At 38.8% G+C, this 21,354-nt stretch overlaps 1 protein-coding gene across 2 annotated transcripts in view; it reads left to right on the top strand.

Moving 5' to 3' along the window:
- The window catches only part of SCN11A (sodium voltage-gated channel alpha subunit 11), a 92,215-nt gene that overhangs the window by 52,706 nt on the left and 18,155 nt on the right, over window positions 1-21,354 (top strand). For both annotated transcript variants that reach the window (XM_032861164.1, XM_032861165.1), the window contains 7 exons: window positions 6,242-6,355; window positions 7,068-7,182; window positions 9,994-10,148; window positions 13,126-13,299; window positions 18,398-18,499; window positions 18,975-19,244; window positions 19,888-19,941. In XM_032861164.1, coding sequence (XP_032717055.1) covers window positions 6,242-6,355; window positions 7,068-7,182; window positions 9,994-10,148; window positions 13,126-13,299; window positions 18,398-18,499; window positions 18,975-19,244; window positions 19,888-19,941 — 984 coding nt within the window. The remainder of the gene's footprint in view (window positions 1-6,241; window positions 6,356-7,067; window positions 7,183-9,993; window positions 10,149-13,125; window positions 13,300-18,397; window positions 18,500-18,974; window positions 19,245-19,887; window positions 19,942-21,354) is intronic.

Genomic DNA, 21,354 nt, shown 5'->3' on the forward strand with positions numbered 1-21,354 from the left:
TGGACCTCATTGCTCTTATGGCTCTAAGAAGTGTTAATTGGTTTTCCAGTTTGTTTAGCTTTGTACATGTTGGGATGGAGTAGAGACTTCCAGGCTTCTTACATGTCAGACCAGAAGCTGGAAATTTTTATGGGAAGTTTTTAAATTACAAATTCCATCTGTTTACTTATTATAAAGATTACAGGACTATTCAGATTTTTCTCTTTTTTCTTGAGTCTGTTTTGGCAGTTTTTGTATTTCTAGAAATAGGTCAATTTTACTGAAGCTGTCTAATTTGTTGACATACAGTTATTTGTAGTATTTCTTTGGAATTCTTTTGATTTCTGCAAGGTTGATAGCAATGTCCCCTCTTTCCTGATTTTAGTAATTTGATCTTTCATTTTCTCTTGGTCAGTCCTGTTAAAGTTTCTATTTCTATTCTCTTTACCCTTAGCTTTATGATATAATTGGTATATAACATTGTATAAGTTTAAGGTATACAACAAGTTGTATTTTTGTATTTTGTAATTTTGATGTCCTTTTAAAATAATCAGATTTTGATTTTGTTGATCCTATTATTTTATTAATCTCTGTTCATATACTTACTGTATCCTTATTTCTGCTTGTTTTGAATTTCATTTTCTCTTCCTCTCCTAATGCCTTAACATAGAAGTGTAGGTTATTGATTTGAAACTTTTTAAATTATAGGTATTTATAGCTATAAATTTCCCTCTAAGCACTACTTTATCTACATGTATCCAACAAATTTTGGCATATTATATTTTTATTTCCATTTATCTTAAAGTCTTTTCTAATTTCTTTTGTGATTTATTCTTTTATATGTGATTTATTCTTGACTTATTTGGCATTTAAGAATGTTTTGTTTAATTTCCACCTATTTGTGAGTTCTTCAAATGACTTTTTGTACTTCTAATTTTATTTCATTATGATCAGACAACACACTCTGTACAGTTTCAATTCACATATGTATATTCTGCTGTTTGGAGTTGAGAGTTCTGCAGGTGTCTTTTAGGTATAATTGATAGATAATGTTGCTCAAGCCTTCTATTTGTATCTTCTACTTAGTTGTTAGGTTCATTTTTGAAAGTGCATGATTGAAGCCTCCAACTATTATTGCTGAATTGTCTATTTCTCCCTTTAATTCTGCCAGTTTTTGTTTCATATATTTTGTGGCTCTGATGTTAGGTGCATATATGTTTATAAATGTTCTTTCTGATATATTGATGTTTTTGTCATTGTGAAATGTCCCTCTTTATTTCTAGTAAATTTTTTTGTTTCAAAATCTATTTTGTCTGGGACACCTGGGTGGCTCAGTAGGTTAAGCATCCAACTCTTGATTTTGCCTCAGGTCGTGATCTCTGGGTCATGAGATGGAGCCCCGTCTCAAGATCTGCCCAAGGCATGAAGCCTGCTTAAGAGTCCTGCACTTGTGTGCTCTCTTTCTCTCTAAAAGACAAAACAAAACAAACAAACAAACAAGAAAACACAAAGTCTATTTTTTCTGATATTAATATAGTCATTCTAGCTTTCTTATGGTTTCTGCTTGAATGGTAGCTTCTTCCATTCTTTTACTTTCAAACTGTTTGTATCTTTGAATCTTAAATGTGTTTCCTAAAATAGTACATAATTGGATCTTGTTTTTTTATCCAGTTTGACAGTTTCTGCCTTTTTGTTAGATTGTTTAACTGTTTACTTCCCATAAAAATTTCCATTATTATTGATCTAGTTTATCTATTTCTAGTATTTTACTTTTTGTTTTTATGTGTTTTATGTGTTTTTATTCCTCTTCATTGCCTTACTTTGCATTATTTGAATATTTTCTTTTTTTTTTTTAAGATTTTATTTATTTATTAGACAGAGATCACAAGTAGGCATAGAGGCGGGCAGAGGGGTGGTGGGGGGCGGGAAGCAGGCTCCCTGCTGAGCATAGAGCCTGATGCAGGGCTCAATACCAAGACCCTGAGATCATGACCTGAGCTGAAGGCAGAGGCTTTAGCCTACTGAGCCACCCAGGTGCCCCTATTTAAATATTTTCTAATTTAACATCTTAATTCCTCTAATAGTTTTTCACAATATATTTTTAGTCATTTTCTTATTGATTGCTCTAGGGGATGCCACATCCATCTAACTTATCAGAATTGATGTCTGTTAAGTTAACTTAATTCTAGTGAAATATAGAAACAAACATCACTTATGTATAGTTCTATTCCCTCTACCACATTTTCGTACTATTCTTTATTATACATATTGCATCCACATATGTTAAAATCCCAACAATGTGTTTTTATCATTGCTTCATATCTTTATATGCTTACTAATGAAGCTGAGAAAAGAAAGCAAGATTATATTTATAGAGTTCATTTTATTAATTTTCTTATTTACCATTTCCAGCTGTCTCCATTTGTTTCTGTGAATTTGAGGTAACTTCAAGTGTCATTTACTTACTAGAACTTTGTTCCCATTCACTTCTTTGGTGCTGTTGTTACCACATATATTTTATGTTTTTATGTTACATGTCCAACAAGGCATCAATTTTAAACTGTTTTAGACAACTTCATTTGAAGTCAGCTATAGAGAAGAAAGGAAAATAAATATGAATTTTTCTCATCTTTTATAATTATGGACTTATCTTTACCTGTGCTCTTTGCTCTTTTGTGTGGATTTTTATTACCATTTAGGATCATTTACTTTTAGCCTGAAGGATCTTCTTCAGTATTTTTTGTAAAGTGGGTCAGCTAGCAAAGAATTTTCCATTGTTGTTTATGTACTATTTTATTTACTTTCATTTTTGAAAGATAGTTTTGCAGGATAATAAAATCTTGGTTCACATTTGTTTTTTAATTTCAGCACTCATGGTATCTCATTCCATTGTTTTCTAGTCTTCACTGTTTCTAATAATAAGTTAGTTGTTGGGGTGCCTCTATGGTTCAGCCGATAGAGCACATGGTTTGTAATCTCAGGGTAATGAGTATTGGTATGCTTCATGGTGTTTTACATTCCTTTGAGCTTCCTTTAAGTTTACATTCTTCCTTCTTTCCTGTGCGCTTTGGATTGCATAATCTTTCCCGATCCCTCTTCAAGTTCACTGATTCATTCTTCTGCCAGTTCAGATTTACTGTTGCTCCACTTAGTGGATTTTTCATTTCAGTTATCATACATTTCAACTCCAGAACTTTTATTTGTTTTTTAAATAGTCTCTGTCTCTTCATTGATACTCTGTATTTGATTATACATTGTTATCTAGCATCCTTTATTTATTAAATATTTTTAATACTTTTAATATACTTATGACTGCTTTGCATTCTTTGTTTATTAACTCTGGTATCCAGATCCTCTCACAGGAAGCTTATGTTGCCTGCTTTCTTCCTATGTGTAGGTCACACTTCCCTAGTTTTTTCCCATGTTTTATCATTTTTGTTTAAAATTGGACATTTTAAGTAATATATTGTAGCAGATCTGGAACCGATTCTCTTTTCTCCTCTCTAGGGCTTGTTTGGTGACTTGGCTAGACTATTCTAGTGAAGTCTGTTCCTTTTTTCCCCCACCTCCCCTCACCACACACACACACAAATGTGAAGTCTTTGGTGTTGCTTCTTAGAGGGCACACCCTTGGGTTGGCAGACAGTCACTGCAGGGTGATCGTTATTTTAGCAGGGCCCTCTTTGACTATCTCTTTCCAGGGTCTCCTATTAATCTGTCTGCCTTATTTGGTATCACACCCAGATTTGGGGCTGAACTAATTGCTGGCTAATTGCTCTTTTGTTTTTGACAATACCACAGGGCATTAATTCCTCCACAGTCTGATCTAATTAATTTCAGGGAGGGACACTTTTAAGGCCAGTCTTCGAGATTTGTTCTGACCCCAGGGAGATTTATTTTAGCTGTCTCTTTCCATGTTTTTCTGTAGTGAACTTGCTGACCTGTGATTTAATTTGTTGCTTTTAATGAAGAAGAACTACTAGTCTCTTATTATTTGTTTACCATCAAAGTCTCCATTGTTTTCAAGAATACCCTTAGGCTTGAACCCCCACATTATTCCAGTATAAAGTCAGTTCTTTTTCAGGAGAACTTCAGAGTTCTTATTTCTTATGGAATGCCTCCTACCATAGAGAAAATCTCTTAGCTAAGAATCCAAGTTCTTGAAGGGGCAGTAGCCTCTCATCTTCTCAGCTTCCTTCTTTCTGCATGGAACCTCTTTCCTAAAAACTAGCTGGGGTGAGGGTAATCAGGATCCCAGTATTTTCAAGCTGTTGAATCTGGAATAGAGTCTCTGTCCTATGAGTAGAGGCTGGATGGAAGAAGAGTCCAATTTCTTGGCCATATTCAAGAGTAATGTAGCCTCTTCAACTCAGAGTTGGAGAAGATGAGAAAAGCTGGTGATCTATACCTCCTACCAAGATACATATCTCTTGATTGGGGGCTGAGGGTAGAGGATGCCTCATCTTCTTAGTCGCAGCTGCTTGAGTAGGGCTTCTATCAAACTGAGCTGGAGGATGGGGAGAGAGAGGGAAGCTCATGTTTCAGTTTCCGTTGACTCCTGCTACTATTACTGAATTCTGAAGATTTTTTTGAATACATGTTTCTTCACTTGCTATATGCCTTAGGACAATATCCAGAGACTTTAAATGACTTTTTAGAAATATTTTTCATCACTTATGCCTATTTCCCTGGAGATCATGTCCTTGGAGCTCCTTATACTGTCATCGAGGAAGTAAACTATATATATCTTTTCCATTAATTCCTAAATTTACTCATTTTAATGACACTCTCAGATTATTATATTAATTTAATTTTTTTCTCAAGTAAAGTCACCTCCCCTAGTTAATTTTTAGGGCTACTGAATTTGTTTAGCTCTTCCTACATTTTGGAATGTTAGTTTAAATTTCTCTTTAGTGAGAGGATCTGTCACTCTCTCTGCAGTCTAGGTTCTGTGATGTCTTTAATAGACCTTCCTAAGGCAGCCACTACAGAACCAAGTCTTTCGTTGACAATTTAGGATTCTTGTCTATTCGTGATACGAGGTGTACTTCAGATCCAGTGGGTTCTTTTACCCAGGCCTATTTCTGAGTCTGTACCTCCTCCTGCCTCCATAGACATGCAGCTGTGTATAATTTTAATTCCAAGCATTGGCCACAACTTGTTTTGGCTTTCTCTCCTAATTGCAAGAACTTCAGCCCAGTCCATAGTTTCAAGCCTTGAATATAGCTGTGGTTCCCTTCCTCACATGGGGCATGTTCTAGTCATCATTACCTGCTACATGCTTTAGATTGTCACTGCTTTATATTTCTGTTCTGTGTCTGGTCCATAGCTATATTCACTTGTTTCTTGTGTGTGTGTGTGTAATATATCAAAGCATGTGTTCAAATGGGAGAAGTGTTCTTAAATTATGATCTTACACTGTCAGAGTTGCAGGAACACTCACATAGATTTTAAGATGAAACCTTCACCTAAGGCATGACTTTGCACATCTTTCTTGGATATACCTGCAAGTCCTCAGACAAAATTTATTTTTTATTTTTACATAGTAATACATTTTCATTTTTCTCTTTATGCCCTTTTCTATTTCACTAAGCCAAACCTCTATACCCCAAAGAATAAAAAAATTATTTTCCATATTATTCTTTTAACATTTTTACTCATCTGTTTTTATATCGGTGTATCAAATCATTATGGATTTTGTTTTTACTATATTCTGGCATTATATTTTCAGGGATAACTAATTATATGACTTATTAAATAATTTATTATTTAGCTGTTGAAGTGAAAGGATACAGTAAATTTTACCTCTGCATTATCTGGTGAATTTTTTTTTACCAAAACCATATTGTTTGATTATATGACTTTTGAATAAGTTTTATTACCTGTTTCCTATAGTAGTTTCCCCAGAATTATTTTATGTTGACTTTCTCCAGGAGCAGTTTTAAAAAGTAAACAGAAACAAAAGTAATAATGTCATAATTTAAACTTGTTTTATCTTTTTTTTTTTTAAGATTTTATTTACTTATTTGACAGACAGAGATCACAAGTAGGCAGAGAGGCAAGCAGAGAGAGAGGGGGAAGCAGGCTCCCTGCAAAGCAGAGAATCTGACATGGGGCTCGATCCCAGGACCCCGGGATCATGACCTGAGCTAAAGGCAGAGGTCTTAACCCACTGAGCCACCCAGGCACCCCTGAACTTGTTTTATCTTAAGTGAGATTTCCAGGAAGACTATTAATTCTACTCTGGGCTTTTTGGTGTCAGGCCTTTGAACTCCATCAGGCGACCAAGAGGTCCATCAGCCCAGGAGCTCAAAGTGTGGAAATTGATGTGTTCTCTGAAGACGATATATGTTTGTCAGAACAGGATCCCAAAAAGGTAATTTTCCCAGAGTGTTCCAGAAGGAACATGTAGCTTGTCCATATACACTCTCCATCATAGCCACTGTGGCTATCAAGAATAAAATATCAGGATTAATGCAGAACAAACTGCCAGAATTAGATCTTAAGCAAAGGCCAAGGTTTTATAACCTCTCCACCAGTACATCTGGGGCATGATAATTCCTCCTTGTGCTAGGCTGTTCTGTCTGTTGTAGGATGTTTAGCAGCATTCATGGCATCTACCCACTAGATGTCAATAGTTGTGAAATTGAAAGTGTCTTTAGATATTGTTAGCATGTCTACTTGAGGGCAAAATCAATGAGAATCACCAGTCTAGACTTATTATTCCAGGATCTGAAAGAGCTAAAAATCAGTCTCAGTAAAATAGCTTTCACCTCATCACACAGCCTCTGATATTATCAGAGAGATGATTTGTAGGGAGGAAAAGGTTGAGATACTGTGTCTTTATATACCTCACCTTTTTTCAGCCAGGGGAGAGCAGTTAGAGAATTCTCTCCTAAAGCCAGAGCTAGTCAGAGCATTTTAAAAAGCACCCAAAGAGAGGGGCACGTTCTAGCTATACCTATACCTAGAATGCTTTGTCTAGCTAGCTTCATTCCTAAAAAGTTATACACTAAGGTATTAGGTGCTACCATTGTGAAAGTCAGTCTTGGTAAATGATTCCCCTTTTCCTTTGTTCTGATATGCAGAAGTGTGATACTACCAGTGTGCTCTCAGAATGTAGCACCATTGATCCACAGGATCCCTTTGGGCAGATACATAAAATTATTCCCAAAAAAGAACCAGAGAGATGTTTTCCCAAAGGTAAGTGTCAGTATTCCTGCATCCAGTTTACAGAATATTTGGATGAGTTTCTCTTATTCTTTGACGCTCTGGGATTTTGTTATATGTGTTATTTCTACTTCTACTGGAAACAGAAGTGAAGAGAGGGCATCCATAGATTTTTGGGGCCATTATCAGATCCAAGCAAAGGAGATTTCAGGAAATTCTTGATTTAGGTCAGCTCAACTAACACAGCCTAACAATGAGGGTAGAAGCTCTAAGAAACTTTCCTATTGCCCAGATTATGGGCTCAACAAATGTAGATAGATAGATAGGTAGACTTAAATGAATGAATGAATCTAAAATTAAAAATTTTTTCATAAGTTTGACACTAGACTGGTCTCAGAACGGACACCAAGAATGAGCTTCAAACTAATTCCAGGTTGTCTGACAGCCCCCAGACTGCCCATGGGGTCAGAGGTCAGCCTAGATATAGATTACTGTTAGTTATCCTGACTTATATTTGGACTGTTGCTTGAGGTGTATACAGGATGTCAACAGTGAAGTTGGAGAAGAAACAGAGTAGAGAGCCCAGATATGGACCCTCAACTCTATGGTCAAATAATCTTTGACAAAACAGGAAAAAATATACAGTGGAAAAAAGACAGTCTCTTCAATAAATGGTGCTGGGAAAACTGGACAGCTATATGTAGAAGAATGAAACTCGACCATTCTCTTACACCGTACACAAAAATAAACTCAAAATGGATAAAAGACCTCAAAGTGAGACAGGAATCCATCAGAATCCTAGAGGAGAATATAGGCAGTAACCTCTTCGATATCAGCCACAGCAACTTCTTTCAAGATATATCTCCAAAGGCAAAGGAAACAAAAGCGAAAATGAACTTTTGGGACTTCATCAAAATCAAAAGCTTCTGCACAGCAAAGGAAACAGTAAACAAAGAGGCAACCAACGGAATGGGAGAAGATATTTGCAAATGACAGTACAGACAAAAGATTGATATCCAGGATCTATAAAGAACTCCTCAAACTCAACACACACAAAACAGACAATCATATCAAAAAATGGGCAGAAGATAGGAACAGACACTTCTCCAATGAAGACATACAAATGGCTATCAGACATATGAAAAAGTGTTCATCATCACTAGCCATCAGGGAGATTCAAATTAAAACCACATTGAGATACCACCTTACGCCACTTAGAATGGCCAAAATTAGCAAGACAGGAAACAACATGTGTTGGAGGGGATGTGGAGAAAGGGGAACCCTCTTACACTGTTGGTGGGAATGCAAGTTGGTGCAGCCTCTTTGGAGAACAGTGTGGAGATTCCTCAAGAAATTAAAAATAGAGCTTCCCTATGACCCTGCAATTGCACTACTGGGAATTTACCCCAAAGATACAGATGTAGTGAAAAGAAGGGCCATCTGTACCCCAATGTTTATAGCAGCAATGGCCACGGTCGCCAAACTGTGGAAAGAACCAAGATGCCCTTCAACAGACAAATGGATAAAGAAGATGTGGTCCATATACACTATGGAGTATTATGCCTCCATCAGAAAGGATGAATACCCAACTTTTGTAGCAACATGGACGGCACTGGAAGAGATTATGCTGAGTGAAATAAGTCAAGCAGAGAGAGTCAATTATCATATGGTTTCACTTATTTGTGGAGCATAACAAATAGCATGGAGGACAAGGGGAGTTAGAGAGGAGGAGGGAGTTGGGGGAAATTGGAAGGGGAGGTGAACCATGAGAGACTATGGACTCTGAAAAACAATCTGAGGGTTTTGAAGGGGTGGGGGGTGGGAGGTTGGGGGAACCAGGTGGTGGGTATTGGAGAGGGCACAGATTGTATGGAGCACTGGGTGTGGTCCAAAAACAATGAATACTGTTACGCTGAAAATAAATTTAAAAAATTTTTTTTAAAAATAGAAAGGCTGGTTTCTAGAAGAAGGAGGAATGGCATAAAAGAAAAAAAGCCTTTTAGGGAGATTAACCTATTGATGTTCTGAATAATGGAGGAGGGCAGAGGCTGACTGAGGACACCTCACAGTAGCTTAGGAAGATGATGAGGAAAGGAGTGTAATGTTGTAATCACCGTGAAATTAACCTCCATGGAACTTGGAGGATGGTGATGAGGGGATGGGGTGATGTAATTCAGCTGAAGGCTGGTGCTTGTTGAGGTTAAATGCTTAGCTATGTGTAAACACCTTGACAATTGATCAGATCGTGTGGTTTGGGTGGTTCATGGAGCCTGTGCCCATCTTTACTTCATTCCCCTCAGTCCTTAGGAAACTGTTTACTGTTGCCAAAAGAAATTGCTGCATGAAAAACAGCCAGGAAGCCTCAGTGGCACACAATAATAAACATGCATATACAATACTCCACTCATCTAGCCTCATTATTTCTGCTGATTTTGGAGGGCTTTATTCATATGAGTGGTAATGATTGGGAGTTGGCCAGTCTGGCCTGGGCTTAACTGGGCCCCTTGTCTCTGTACCACATGTCCTTTCTCCTTCTTCTGAAACCAGTGGCTGGCCCAAATATTCCTTTCTTTATGGAGATGGTGCCAGAGAGCAAGTAGAAACATGCAAGGCCTCTCAAGGCCAAAGCTCAGAACTGGTGTGTCTGATTCCCACTCTGTTCTATTGGCCAAATCAAGCCACATGGCTGAGCCCAGATTCAAGGGGTTGGAAAATGACTCTACCACTTCAGTGGGAAGAATTGCCGAAGTAAGGGACGTGCATAAAGGGAAGGGTGAAGAGTTAGGGTTATTAATTCAGCTCATTACAGACACTGAGAATAATGCTACTGTTCATTCCTTGCAGGCCTGGGTGACTGCTTCCCATGCTGTGCCATGGACAAGAGAAAGTCCCCCTGGGTCATTTGGTGGAACCTGAGGAAAACTTGCTACCAAATAGTGAAACACAGCTGGTTTGAGAGCTTTATTATCTTTGTGATTCTGCTGAGCAGTGGGGCACTGGTAAATTAACACAGTCTTGTGAGGACATTGGGCATTGGGTGTCTAGGTTACATTCTGATATGGGGCTGTGAATATGGGGAGACCAGAAGGGGGATCTTTGCTGCTGGTTTCCCTTAAGGGCAGGATTTTGCACAACTTCTGGAGTCCTGCTCCAACTAGGAAGTCCCAAGCCAAAGACATTTTACTTATGGGGAAGCATGATTCAAATCAACACTTTAAAGTGGCTACTGGAGTCTCTCCCTGAACCTTATGCCTATCCCTCATTCTTGGAGAATTTCTAGAGATTTTCGCTGTATCCTATATGTCTCTTTTTCTAGATAGCAATGTTCCTACCTCTCTTTTCTGGAAAACCATAATGCTGCTTTCCTAAAGGTAGAACATTAGGAGGAGAAGGCTACAGGGACCAGATTTTGATTTAATATTCTGTCTTGGTATTTTCCATCAGTCATGGTCCCTTGAGAGGAGAGACAAACAGATACTGCTTTATTTTACATAGCAAATCCTTCCAGATCAAGGGGTAGTGGTCCCAGTGAGTTTTGGAAATAACTCTAAATCCATGCCTCCATAGCATATAGTCATAAACTCCTTCCTACTCTCTCTCCTCACTTCTTGGTCCTTCTTGCCTCCCTTACTTGAGTGGTAGCATCTTCTTTCTTATCACCTACATGTTTCTCTCTTTTTCCCTCTCTCCCCTTCTATCTTGTGTTTTCCCTTAAAATGGCCATAATGTAGAACTAAACTATTTGTTGTGTAAGTAAGTGGAGTCTTAGATTCTCCCTTACTGATTTAGAATCACAGGGCATTTCACAGTAAGTCACTAACAATTAGAAGGGACAAAGAAATGTCTTGCTTCTTTACCATTGCCTTCCTGGTTCGTGCTTTACACTCGTGTGATCTCTGGGTGAACGGAGAGGAGCACATACCGTGAGCTGCTAGATCCTATGATCAGCACACATCTTCATTTATCTACTTACTGCAGGTAAATTACTTCTCATGCAAAAAATAAAAAATAAAAAAAGTAAATCTCTAAACCATGCCAGAGAACTCTCTTAATTAATTTTTATTGCTAATCCTTGGTCTAGGATTCCATGTAGCCTTCGGGTACTTGTATTTTCACTGGATGTTTACTCTTATTCAAGTAATAGCGTTCTTTCATTTATTCCACAAATGATCAAGCCCTGTGCTAGTCAGTGGGGGAAAATAGTGTTGTCAGAAGGTCAGGGGCACATGGTACCATCCTCCTAGTTGTCATCTGCGATTTGATGAGGCAAAGTGTAGGTTGGGCAGAGGAATACAGAGCACACAATGCAGAGGGTTCTAGGAGAAGGACTCAGGTCCTATTTCACTTTACATAGTTGTAGACAAATGGAAACAAGAAACATCTAATCCCTTGCCACTGTATGTGGTATATTGATCAGCAGTCTCAATATCACTTGCAAGCTTGTTAGAAATGCAGTCTTGGGCCCACCCCAGACCTGCTGAATCAGAACCTAAGTGCTTTGGGACTCATTAGAGTTTGGGAAGCAAAATCTGAGCAACTGAGTAAAAATGGGAACTTTCTGGACAAGGAAATAGTCTCATTATAATGTGGGAGCCTCCAAAGTTTAGTGGCTGATATTGACCTACTCTTCAGTTGAACAAAGTGAGATCTGCTGAGCCAGGTTGTTGCTCAGCTTCCAGAATGAGAAGGGAAATGAGATTCTAATACCATTCAGATTTGTCTCTCTTCAAGCAGGCACACAGACAAGTCCCTGACTTCCAGGAGCGTGGAGTCTAGTAGGGATGACAGATGGGGTCCAAACAATTATGGACAAGGGCCATAGTGGTACACTCAGAAAAGCAGTGGATGACATGGGGCCATGCAAAGCAGGCACCTAATTGTTTTGGTGGAAGAAGGAAAGTTTCCAAAGAAAATATTAACTGAAATGAAACTTTAACAGTGATGAGGAGCCGGCAGAGGACAGGAAGAGGTAGAGAGCCTTCTCCAATCAAAAGTTCACTTAGGAGCTGGGAGTCAGACTGTTTTATTCTTTTGCATTTTTTCCCTCCAGGGCCATGGGGCTATGAGATTACCTAAATATCCAACAGTAGGACCAATTTCGTTCTTGCCTTCAGTTTTTGCCCAAATGTCTTGACAGGTTCAGTACCAAGGACCCTTATCTTCTTCTTCTTCTTTTTTTTTTTTTCCCCCCATTCTCAGTAACTCTGTAGAGGCCAAAAGGACAGCTTCTACTCTAGTTATATAGACCCCTAGAATCATATAAACATTTAAGGTGAGGTGGATGTTTGGATGTAACATGAAAAAGTGTCTCTCCAGAAGCTAGAATGTCTCACTTTCATGATTACACTCAACAAATGTTTAATATTCAAAGTAATTTAACCCTAGCCCAGAGCATCCCCAAATTTTGTGTGTCTAGGTACCCCAAAAATGGGCTCATACTTAGGGAGCACTGGAGTAAGTTGTAAGGCTGTTTGTTGTAGATTTTTGGCCTCAGGGTTGGTAAAATCTAACTGTAGACTAAGGTGTTTGGAACTAAGGTGTTTTGAGCAATGGAGAGCCACTGAATAGAGCCACTAAGGTAACTAGGAGGATGATAGAGATGGAATATGCCACTGGGTGATTCTGGAAAAGTTGGCATGATATTGTTAGCAAGAGTTGAAAGGGTCAGGAAGACCAGGAAATTATGTGGTGATCTGTTAGGAAGATATTTTCATATTCCAGGGATCAGTGATGAGAGCCTAGGGAGATATTGTGGCAATAGAAGTCTAGAAATAGGATTTTCCTTCTTCCAGTTTTACTTACTCAAGGAATTTATTCCACTGGGAAATTTCCTTCTTAATACCTTTTGAGCAAAACCTTGTCACCAAAAGAGACGCTAGTTTATTCAGATAAGGAAGAAAAATTTAAAAAGTAAGGTCAGCCAGTAGTTCTAAGCAAATATTCAACCTGGCCTATGGCTATGCTTTATCATTTCAGGTATTTGAAGATGTTGACCTTGAGAAAAGACCCAATATCAAAGAACTACTTAATTGTACTGACCATATTTTCACATACATTTTTATCCTGGAGATGGGTCTAAAATGGGTGGCCTTTGGATTTAGGAAGTATTTCACCAGTGTCTGGTGCTGGCTTGATTTCGTCATTGTGATTGTAAGTTTACCATCTCTGTTTTCCACGCAAGCAGGGGTTGGGGGCAGGGAGGGGAATATGCTTTTCCTGTGTGCCTTGTTTGGGTGCCTCTCCAAAATACTTTTCTTCACCGTACTTGTAAGTAGTTGTCATTTATCTGTCAGCCGTCCTGCTCGTCCTAAGTCCCATTCCTCACACTGCACTTCATATTCCCACTACCCCAATACTTTCCGTGATGGCACTCATCCACTTCTCTCCATAAACACTGCTTATGTCTAATGTGTACCTAGAATAATTCTGAATGTCCCAACCTTCTCCTTCCAACTTTCTATTTTCTCTCGAGACTTCTCAAAGCAGGTCAGCGGCCAGCAGACTAGGCTGGCCTCCATCTTAATTGTCAAGCAACATAAGAGGATTATTCACATACATTCTTTCATTTAATCTGCACAACGATGTTCCCACCAGAGTTGTACATTACTTACCACATTACAGATAAGGAAACTTGAAGCTCAGATGGTCAGCAACTTGTTTCAGACGAAACTGGAATTCATACCTTGGTCTGTGTGATGTTAAGGCTGATAACAGTACACCACATTTATTCAGTGCTTTCTCTATGCCAGGTATTCTGCTGTATGCTTCATAAGCATTCTTTCTTTGTTATCACAACCACTCCATGTGGTAGGTGCTACTACTTTTTCTCATAAACACAGGGAGAAACTAAGTAACAGAGAGGTTAAGAAACGTGTCAAAAATTGGCCAGCTAGAAGTAGTGGAGATGAAACTCAGACCCAGTAAGCCTCTCTCTGAAGCCCTTGATTTTAACCTCTGTATTCTTTCTACCATGTGCTAATTAGTTAGACTTTGTCCCTGCTATTTAAAGAAGTAGACATGACAGATGCATAAGCATAAGCCATGTGGTCAACATAGCAACTAGAGAACCCTAATGTTGTTAATGTTGTTGGTGGACATAAGTAGGCAGGTGGTTCGAGCATTTTAGAAAGGCATCAGTGCTATGGGAGCTCCAACAGAAATAATAAAAAAGAATAAAAATAACCACATGTCTATAAACCCTATCAGTTTCCAGAGTTATCTTATAGTATAGTGAAGAACCCATAAAATAGTGGACAGATGATTGGTATCTACATTCTAAGAAACTGTGGTCTACTAACCTAAACTCAGGAAACTGATCCTAAAATTATCTTGTCTGCTCTCTTTCTGTGTACCTTAGACAAAATACTTCCTCCTTTTGATAAGTCTTCACCTTAATAAAACTGAAAGTATAGGCTACAAAGTGCCCAAATTAGACCAGATACAAATGGAAAACATGAATCTAACAATAGCCATTTAAAATATCAAAACAGTAGTTCAACACCACACTGTCAAAAAAGGACACCAGGCCCAGATGGTTTTGCAGGCAAGTTTTACCAAACTTTCAAGGAATAGTGCTATATACTGAATGTTTGCATCCCCTGAAAATTCATATGTTGAAACCTAACCACCAATGTGTTTGTATTTGGAAGTGGTACATTTGGGAGATGATTAGGTTATGAGGGCAGAGCCCTCATGAATGGGGCTAGTGATGTTATAAAAGAGACCCCACAGAGCTTCCTCACCCCTTCTGCCATATGAGGACACAGGGAGAAGAAAATTATCTATGAGTCAGGATGTGATCTTTCACCAGACACTGAATCTGCTGGCACCTTGATCTTGGAATACCCAGCCTCTAGACTGTGAGAAATTAATTTCTGTTATTTATAAGCAACCCAGGCTTTGATATTCTGTTATAGCCTCCTGAACTAAGATAAACAGCTAGTTGCAACCTTATTTAAATTGTTACAAAGAATAAAAAAGGAGGAAACTTGTACACTTTATTTGATGAGACAAATATAATCTTGGTAATAAACTGAATGGAACAAAAATGAGTAGAACAAGAAAAGAAACAATCTTGTAATTATTTATTTTTACAAATCCCAGAGAAAGCACTTGATAAGTATGGTCCACTGTTACTATTATTAACATTAGTATCATATAGACCAAGGTGTGAATCCCAGTTCCACCTGAAACAAATTGCTAATCCTCTGAGCTTCCGCTTTCTTTGTCTGTAACACAGTAAGTGATAAATCATGCTACTTAATTCAGAACATTATTGTGCAGATTTTTAAAAATTAAAAAAAAAATCTTAGAGAAAGTATGTGAGTGGAGGTGCCAAGGAGGGACAAAGGGAGAAAGAGAATCCTAAGCAGACTCCACATTCAGCACAGAGCCTGCCATGGGTCTTAATCTTACAACCCTGAGATCAGGACCTGAGCCAGAGTCAAGAGTCAGATGCTCAATGGACTGAGCCACCCAGGCACCCTGTGAATAATCCTTTTATGTTGCTTGTTAATCAACATTATATAAAATGATCTTTATAGTTTTGAAGTAGAAAAATAGAAACACAGCCACAAAAAATATGTATCTAAATTCAACTATTCCAAATTGTAAAACCTTCGGGTTTTTTTAATTCAATAGAATTATAATTATAAAGACAGGCTAGAACTTGGAGACAGTACTTGCCACATGCATAACACAAAATGATTATCTATAGTCTATAAAAACTCTCTACAGATCAATAAGAAAAAGACAACTTAGTGTAAGAATGGGAGAAAGACGGGGTGCCTGGGTGGCTCAGTTGCTTCGGCTCAGGTCATGATCCTGGAGTCCCAGGATCGAGTCCCTCATCCAGCTCCCTGCTCAGTGGGGCGTCTGCTTCTCCCTCTGACCCTCCCCCGTCTCATGCTGTCTCCCTCATTCTCTCTCTTTCAAATAAATAAATAAAATCTTAAGAAAAAAGAATGGGAAAAAGGATGCAAACAGGCAAAGAAACACAAGTTACTAATAAATATATGAAGAAATACAAACTAGATTTATCACCAGTTAGCATAGAAGTACATATTAAAATGAGAGGCTTTGTGTTATTCATCAGACTGACAAAAATTTTAAAGTTAGATAATTTCTAATATTGAGAAAGACATAAGAAAATGGAATCTCTAATCACTGCTAACAACTTTGGTTAACAGTTATTTTAGGGAAAATTTTGCACATTAAGTAAAATTACAAATGTGCCCAATTTATTATCCAGAAATACCACTTCTAGTTATACATCTATGGAAAATTCTTGTGTATGTATGCAGGGAAAGTGCACACATCTGTCCAGTCTGTTGTTCATAATAGTAAAAAATTGGAAATAACCTAGATACTCACCAAGGGGGAATGGATCCATAAAATATGAATATTTCTATGCTGTAATATTTTTAAAGTTAAAAGGAACAAAACACAAGAATATATCAAAATGGTGAATGTCAAAATAGTACAGAGTAATAAATGCAAGTTAGATAGAAAAAAGATAAAATCAGCAGAAGACTTCCTACCTTAAGAGTACTATAAAGTGGAAAAAAATGTGGGTACTTTTATGTCTGCATGTCTCATTAGTGTTTCCCAATTTGGTGGAATAGAAACTGAGGATAACCTTATCAGGTGAAAAGGTATACAGTGTCCCTCTAGGGACCTTCTTCCCCACCTGTGATAAGAGTTATTTGGTAAAGCCAGAAGAACTGCTAAACTGCGCCATCGTTTTCCCTCTGGCTAGGAACTAGGTAGAAGGAGATATTTGTGGAAAAGCTGCTGAAATAACTCCCAACAGATAATGCTATTATAAACAAAAAGCCTATTTTAGAAAACCTTTGTAAAAAAATCATTTATTCATTTATTTATTTACTTATTTATTTATTTGACAGAGAGCACAAGCAGGCAGAGAGGCAGGAAGAGGGAGAGGAAGAAGCAGGCTCCCCGCTGAGCAGAAAGCCCAACGTGGGGCTCGGTCCCAGGACCCTGAGATCATGACTTGAGCCAAAGACAGCTGCTTAACTGAGCCACCCAGGCACCCCTGGAAAACCTTTATAAACAAAAATGCTGTTTGTATGTTTTGAAATGATGGTGATTTTTTAAAAATTAATTATACATTTAAAAATTTTATTATTCTGCCATATTAACTCAATTTCTCTCAATTTGCTAGTATTTTACCACTATGATGAGATTGGCAAGGGTATGATTTTAGATAATAGTGAACTCTGATATCAGCATAGTCAGTCATATGATAATTCACTTCCTGTCCTGCTGAACAACCCTTCTTTCAAATTGAACCTCTGCAGGCTCTGCATAATCAGTAAGAATGACTAGAATCTGCAAATAGTGGTCTTCAACTTAAGCTCATGTTTAAGTTTCAATTTAGTGTATTTGTAGAGTTTTCCATCCTTAGTCCTGACCCACTGGGAAGAAATATGCTGGGAGAGAAAATTTAATTCCTCCAAAAAGGGGCATCTGAGTGAGGGGAACTATTAGCAAATAGTTTATTATTTTGTTGTAACTTTTTATTATTATCATTTCAAACTTACAGAAAAGTTGCAAGAAATAATCTATATACTCTTTCTCCAGGTTCATTTCATTAGTTATTAACATTTTACCCCATCTGCTTGTAATTTTCTCTCCATTTTTCATCTAAATTGCTTGAGATTAGTTGCAGTCACTATACCCCTTTACCCCTAAACATTCCAGTGTGTGTTTCCTAAGAAAAAGGATATTGTCTTACACAGTCACAGCACAATTATCAAAGTTAGGATATTTAACATGACTCAATAGCAAAACCCATCTCCATTTTCAAATTTCATTAGTTGTTTCAACAAGGTCCTTTATGGTTAATCCTTCCCATCCATCTACAGTGGCCTCCCCTCTCCTCCCCCCAATCCAGGATCCAATTCAGGACTCCAAGTGACATATCATTGTCATGTCCCTTTGGTTTCCTTTAACTCACAACAATTTCTCAGCTTTTATTTGTCTTTCATTAAACAAATAAAGTAAATGCATTGTCCTTACTTGTATGGGCTATAGGTTTGACAAACAAGGAGAAAAATAGCATCTTCTGTTGCCATCCCACTTCCTGCAGGGGCTTGCTGCTTTCTGTTTCTGGATAATCCACTGAAGGCACCGTGTGTCTGGCTCTCAGAATGAGGGCTGCCAGTCCCCCACTGGCTTTCCTGGAAACCAAGTCAGGTACACTACCTGTGGCTTCTCTTCCCACCAGGTCTCTGTGACCAGTCTCAGTGACTTAACGAGCTTGAAGTCCTTCCGGACCCTAAGAGCCCTGAGACCCCTGCGAGCATTGTCCCAGTTCGAAGGAATGAAGGTACCTTCTTCAGGCAGATGGGAGGAAGGTCAGCTGTCAGGGAGAGGTGGAAAACCAACTGCTCTTCTTGGGCTGGGCTTCCCTTAAATTGCCAAGCATTTCCTGGGCTCCTTCGCATCCAGTCCACTGCTTAGAATTTCAGAGATGGAGAAAAATTTAAGATATAACATCCATTCTGTGGTAGCCAAGGTGGGCTCTGGTTTCCTTTCAATCCTAGGGCAGGTGTCCCATATTGGTAATACTGTCATCAAAGTACACTTCTCAAGTGATCCTTGGTGACAACAGAAAGGACCCATTATGTAAGGAGCTAAGAGCAAGGCTTATCATAGGAAGCAGGGTTGGGGTGGGTTGGAGGTAGAAAGTAAAGACAGAGCTCCAAGAGATCCAGTCCCCACATGTTAGGCCCACCCTGAGATCCAGAGCTTGATGAATCCCATGCATGTGTTATGTATTTCTTCTGTTTTGTTTTTTTAAGGTGGTAGTCAACGCTCTCATAGGTGCCATACCCGCCATTCTGAATGTTTTGCTTGTCTGCCTCATTTTCTGGCTGATATTTTGTATCCTGGGAATAAACTTCTTTTCTGGAAGTTTTGGAAGATGCGTTAATAGAACAGATATAAACTCAGTTATAAATTACAGCACTATTGAAAGCAAAACTCAGTGTGAAAGTGGAAATTTATCTTGGGTCACCCTTCCAGTCAACTTTGACAATGTGGGAATGGCTTACCTTGCCCTGCTGCAAGTGGTAAGTGCTGTTTGTATGTTTTTCACTGTGAGGACAGAAACCTTAAAAGAAGCATAAATCATTTCTCAGTTTAATAAAAACAGTGACTCCATTGAGATAGTAGAATCAAATCCCAATTCCCCATGTGGAAGCCAGTGCCCTTTGGAATTGATCCCCATTAAGCATCTCCAGCTTTACCTCCAAGCAACCTCAACCTCCAAACAATGCCCCTTTCCATCTTACCCTGTCCTATATGGTAACACCGTCCAGAGCTCCAGCCAGAGAGAACTGGAGCCTCAGATGCAAAGCCCATACCATTAGCAGTAGTTCTCTTTTAGAATTCAATCCCCTGGTCAAACCACAGTTGCTAGGTCTTAGACAGACAGTGCAAACATCTGGTATCAGAAGAGCCTCAGCCATGCTCTTTCTGGCAGTTGTTACACAGCTTCTTTAGAAATTTTTAAAGCAGAAGTTTCCTTTTAAGAAAAGCTTTTCATCTTGTGCAAAGGAAGAAGAAAAAAACCCCAAGACACCTGTTTTTTAATTCCCTTCTACAGTTCTTTTATCTGGACATTCTGTCCTGGGCCTTGCTTGCTGTTAGAGGGCACTTGTCTGTTGATAGCAAGTCTGTAATTATGTTCATGTTTATTTGCTTTTGTTACAGGCAACATTTAAGGGCTGGATGGATATTATGTATGCAGCTGTTGATTCCAGAGGGGTGAGATTTTGTTCTACCATGTTCTAGAGTGCTAGGGTCAAATCAGGGATATCATGACTGCATAGACAGTATAGAACTTCCCATATCATAGTTCCACCAGCCAATGTTCTTTGCTTTGTTTTCCTTGGGACAGTGACTGTGAAACAGGGATAAAAGAGGTTCCTATTCATCCTTCCATGAGTATTGCATCCTATCTTGCTCCAAAGTCCAGTCCTGTTTCTCCATAGTGACCAAGGAGTAACCTCTTATGGAGGAGATGCAGCCAAAAACAACAGAATCACAGAATGCCTTGATTTTCCTCACTTACTTCTTTTCCAAATGGATATCAGGCAGAAACCAAATTTCAAACAGTACTAGTCCTGAACCATGTGAAAACCTTACAGCTAGACTGGGTCTGATAAGAGATACCTTCCGATGGCTCCAGGCTGAGAGACTAAATGGGTTTCTGGTGGTTGCCAACAATAAATTCTAGTTAAGTAAGAAGTAATCATGGATTCTGAAAGTTGGAAGAGTACTCAACCATCTGGTCCATTTCTGTGTCCCAGTTGGGAAAATTGAGAATTGGAAAGGAAGAGTGTTGCCCAAAACCATGGAGTAAGCAAATGGTTGAATGAAGAATTGAATCAGCATTGTTTATTTTTTTCCTGTAATCACACGCATGATGCTGTTCTGTTTGAGAGTCTGCAGAGTTGATGCCTGGCGCATAGTAGGTATGTGAGCTTATAGTGGCAGTGGAGGTGGTATGAGAAGTGGGTTATTTTTTTTAACATAAGCTCCATGCCCAGTGTGCAGCCCAACGTGGGGCTTGAACTAATGACCCTGAGATTAAGACCTGAGCTGAGATCAAGAATCAGCTGCTTAACTGACTGAGCCACCCATGCATGCCAAGAAATGTTATAATAGTAATAGTAGAGACATTTTATAACAAAGACAGTATTTTAAATATTTATGTGTTTTTTCTGTTGTTGTCTTTTGAATATATGACCTTCACCTTAGTTTAACTTAGGCATCAATGTGCCTTGAGGTGGAGATGGGGAGGAAATCTTATGCAGATGTATTCAGGAAGAAGTGTGTGGCTCACATGTTCCCTGAATGAATGGTAGGTGGATGGAGGTGTGTGGAGGGATGCCCCTCCTGTTGCTGGTCCTGGCACATTATAGCTGGTGTGTATGTACTGACTTCTAGCATGATGTTGCCCTTGTCTGTGTAGTCACAGAGATTCTTGCTGGTCTCAAATATTGGTGAAACCATGGGCCTTTCTCCCCACTCAATTCCTCCTGGCCTCAAGCACTGACTTGCTGCCATGTCCTCTACATAGTCCCCTGGCCAGCAGTCTACTCCCATCTCTTGCCAAAAGCCTATCATGGCAGGCCTATGGCTATTGACTCCATGTACAAGCCTCATGAAAACTGA

Source organism: Lontra canadensis, unplaced genomic scaffold (genome assembly GCF_010015895.1).
Source record: "Lontra canadensis isolate GAN:19392208 unplaced genomic scaffold, GSC_riverotter_1.0 scaffold20, whole genome shotgun sequence".
Lineage (NCBI taxonomy): Eukaryota > Metazoa > Chordata > Mammalia > Carnivora > Mustelidae > Lontra > Lontra canadensis.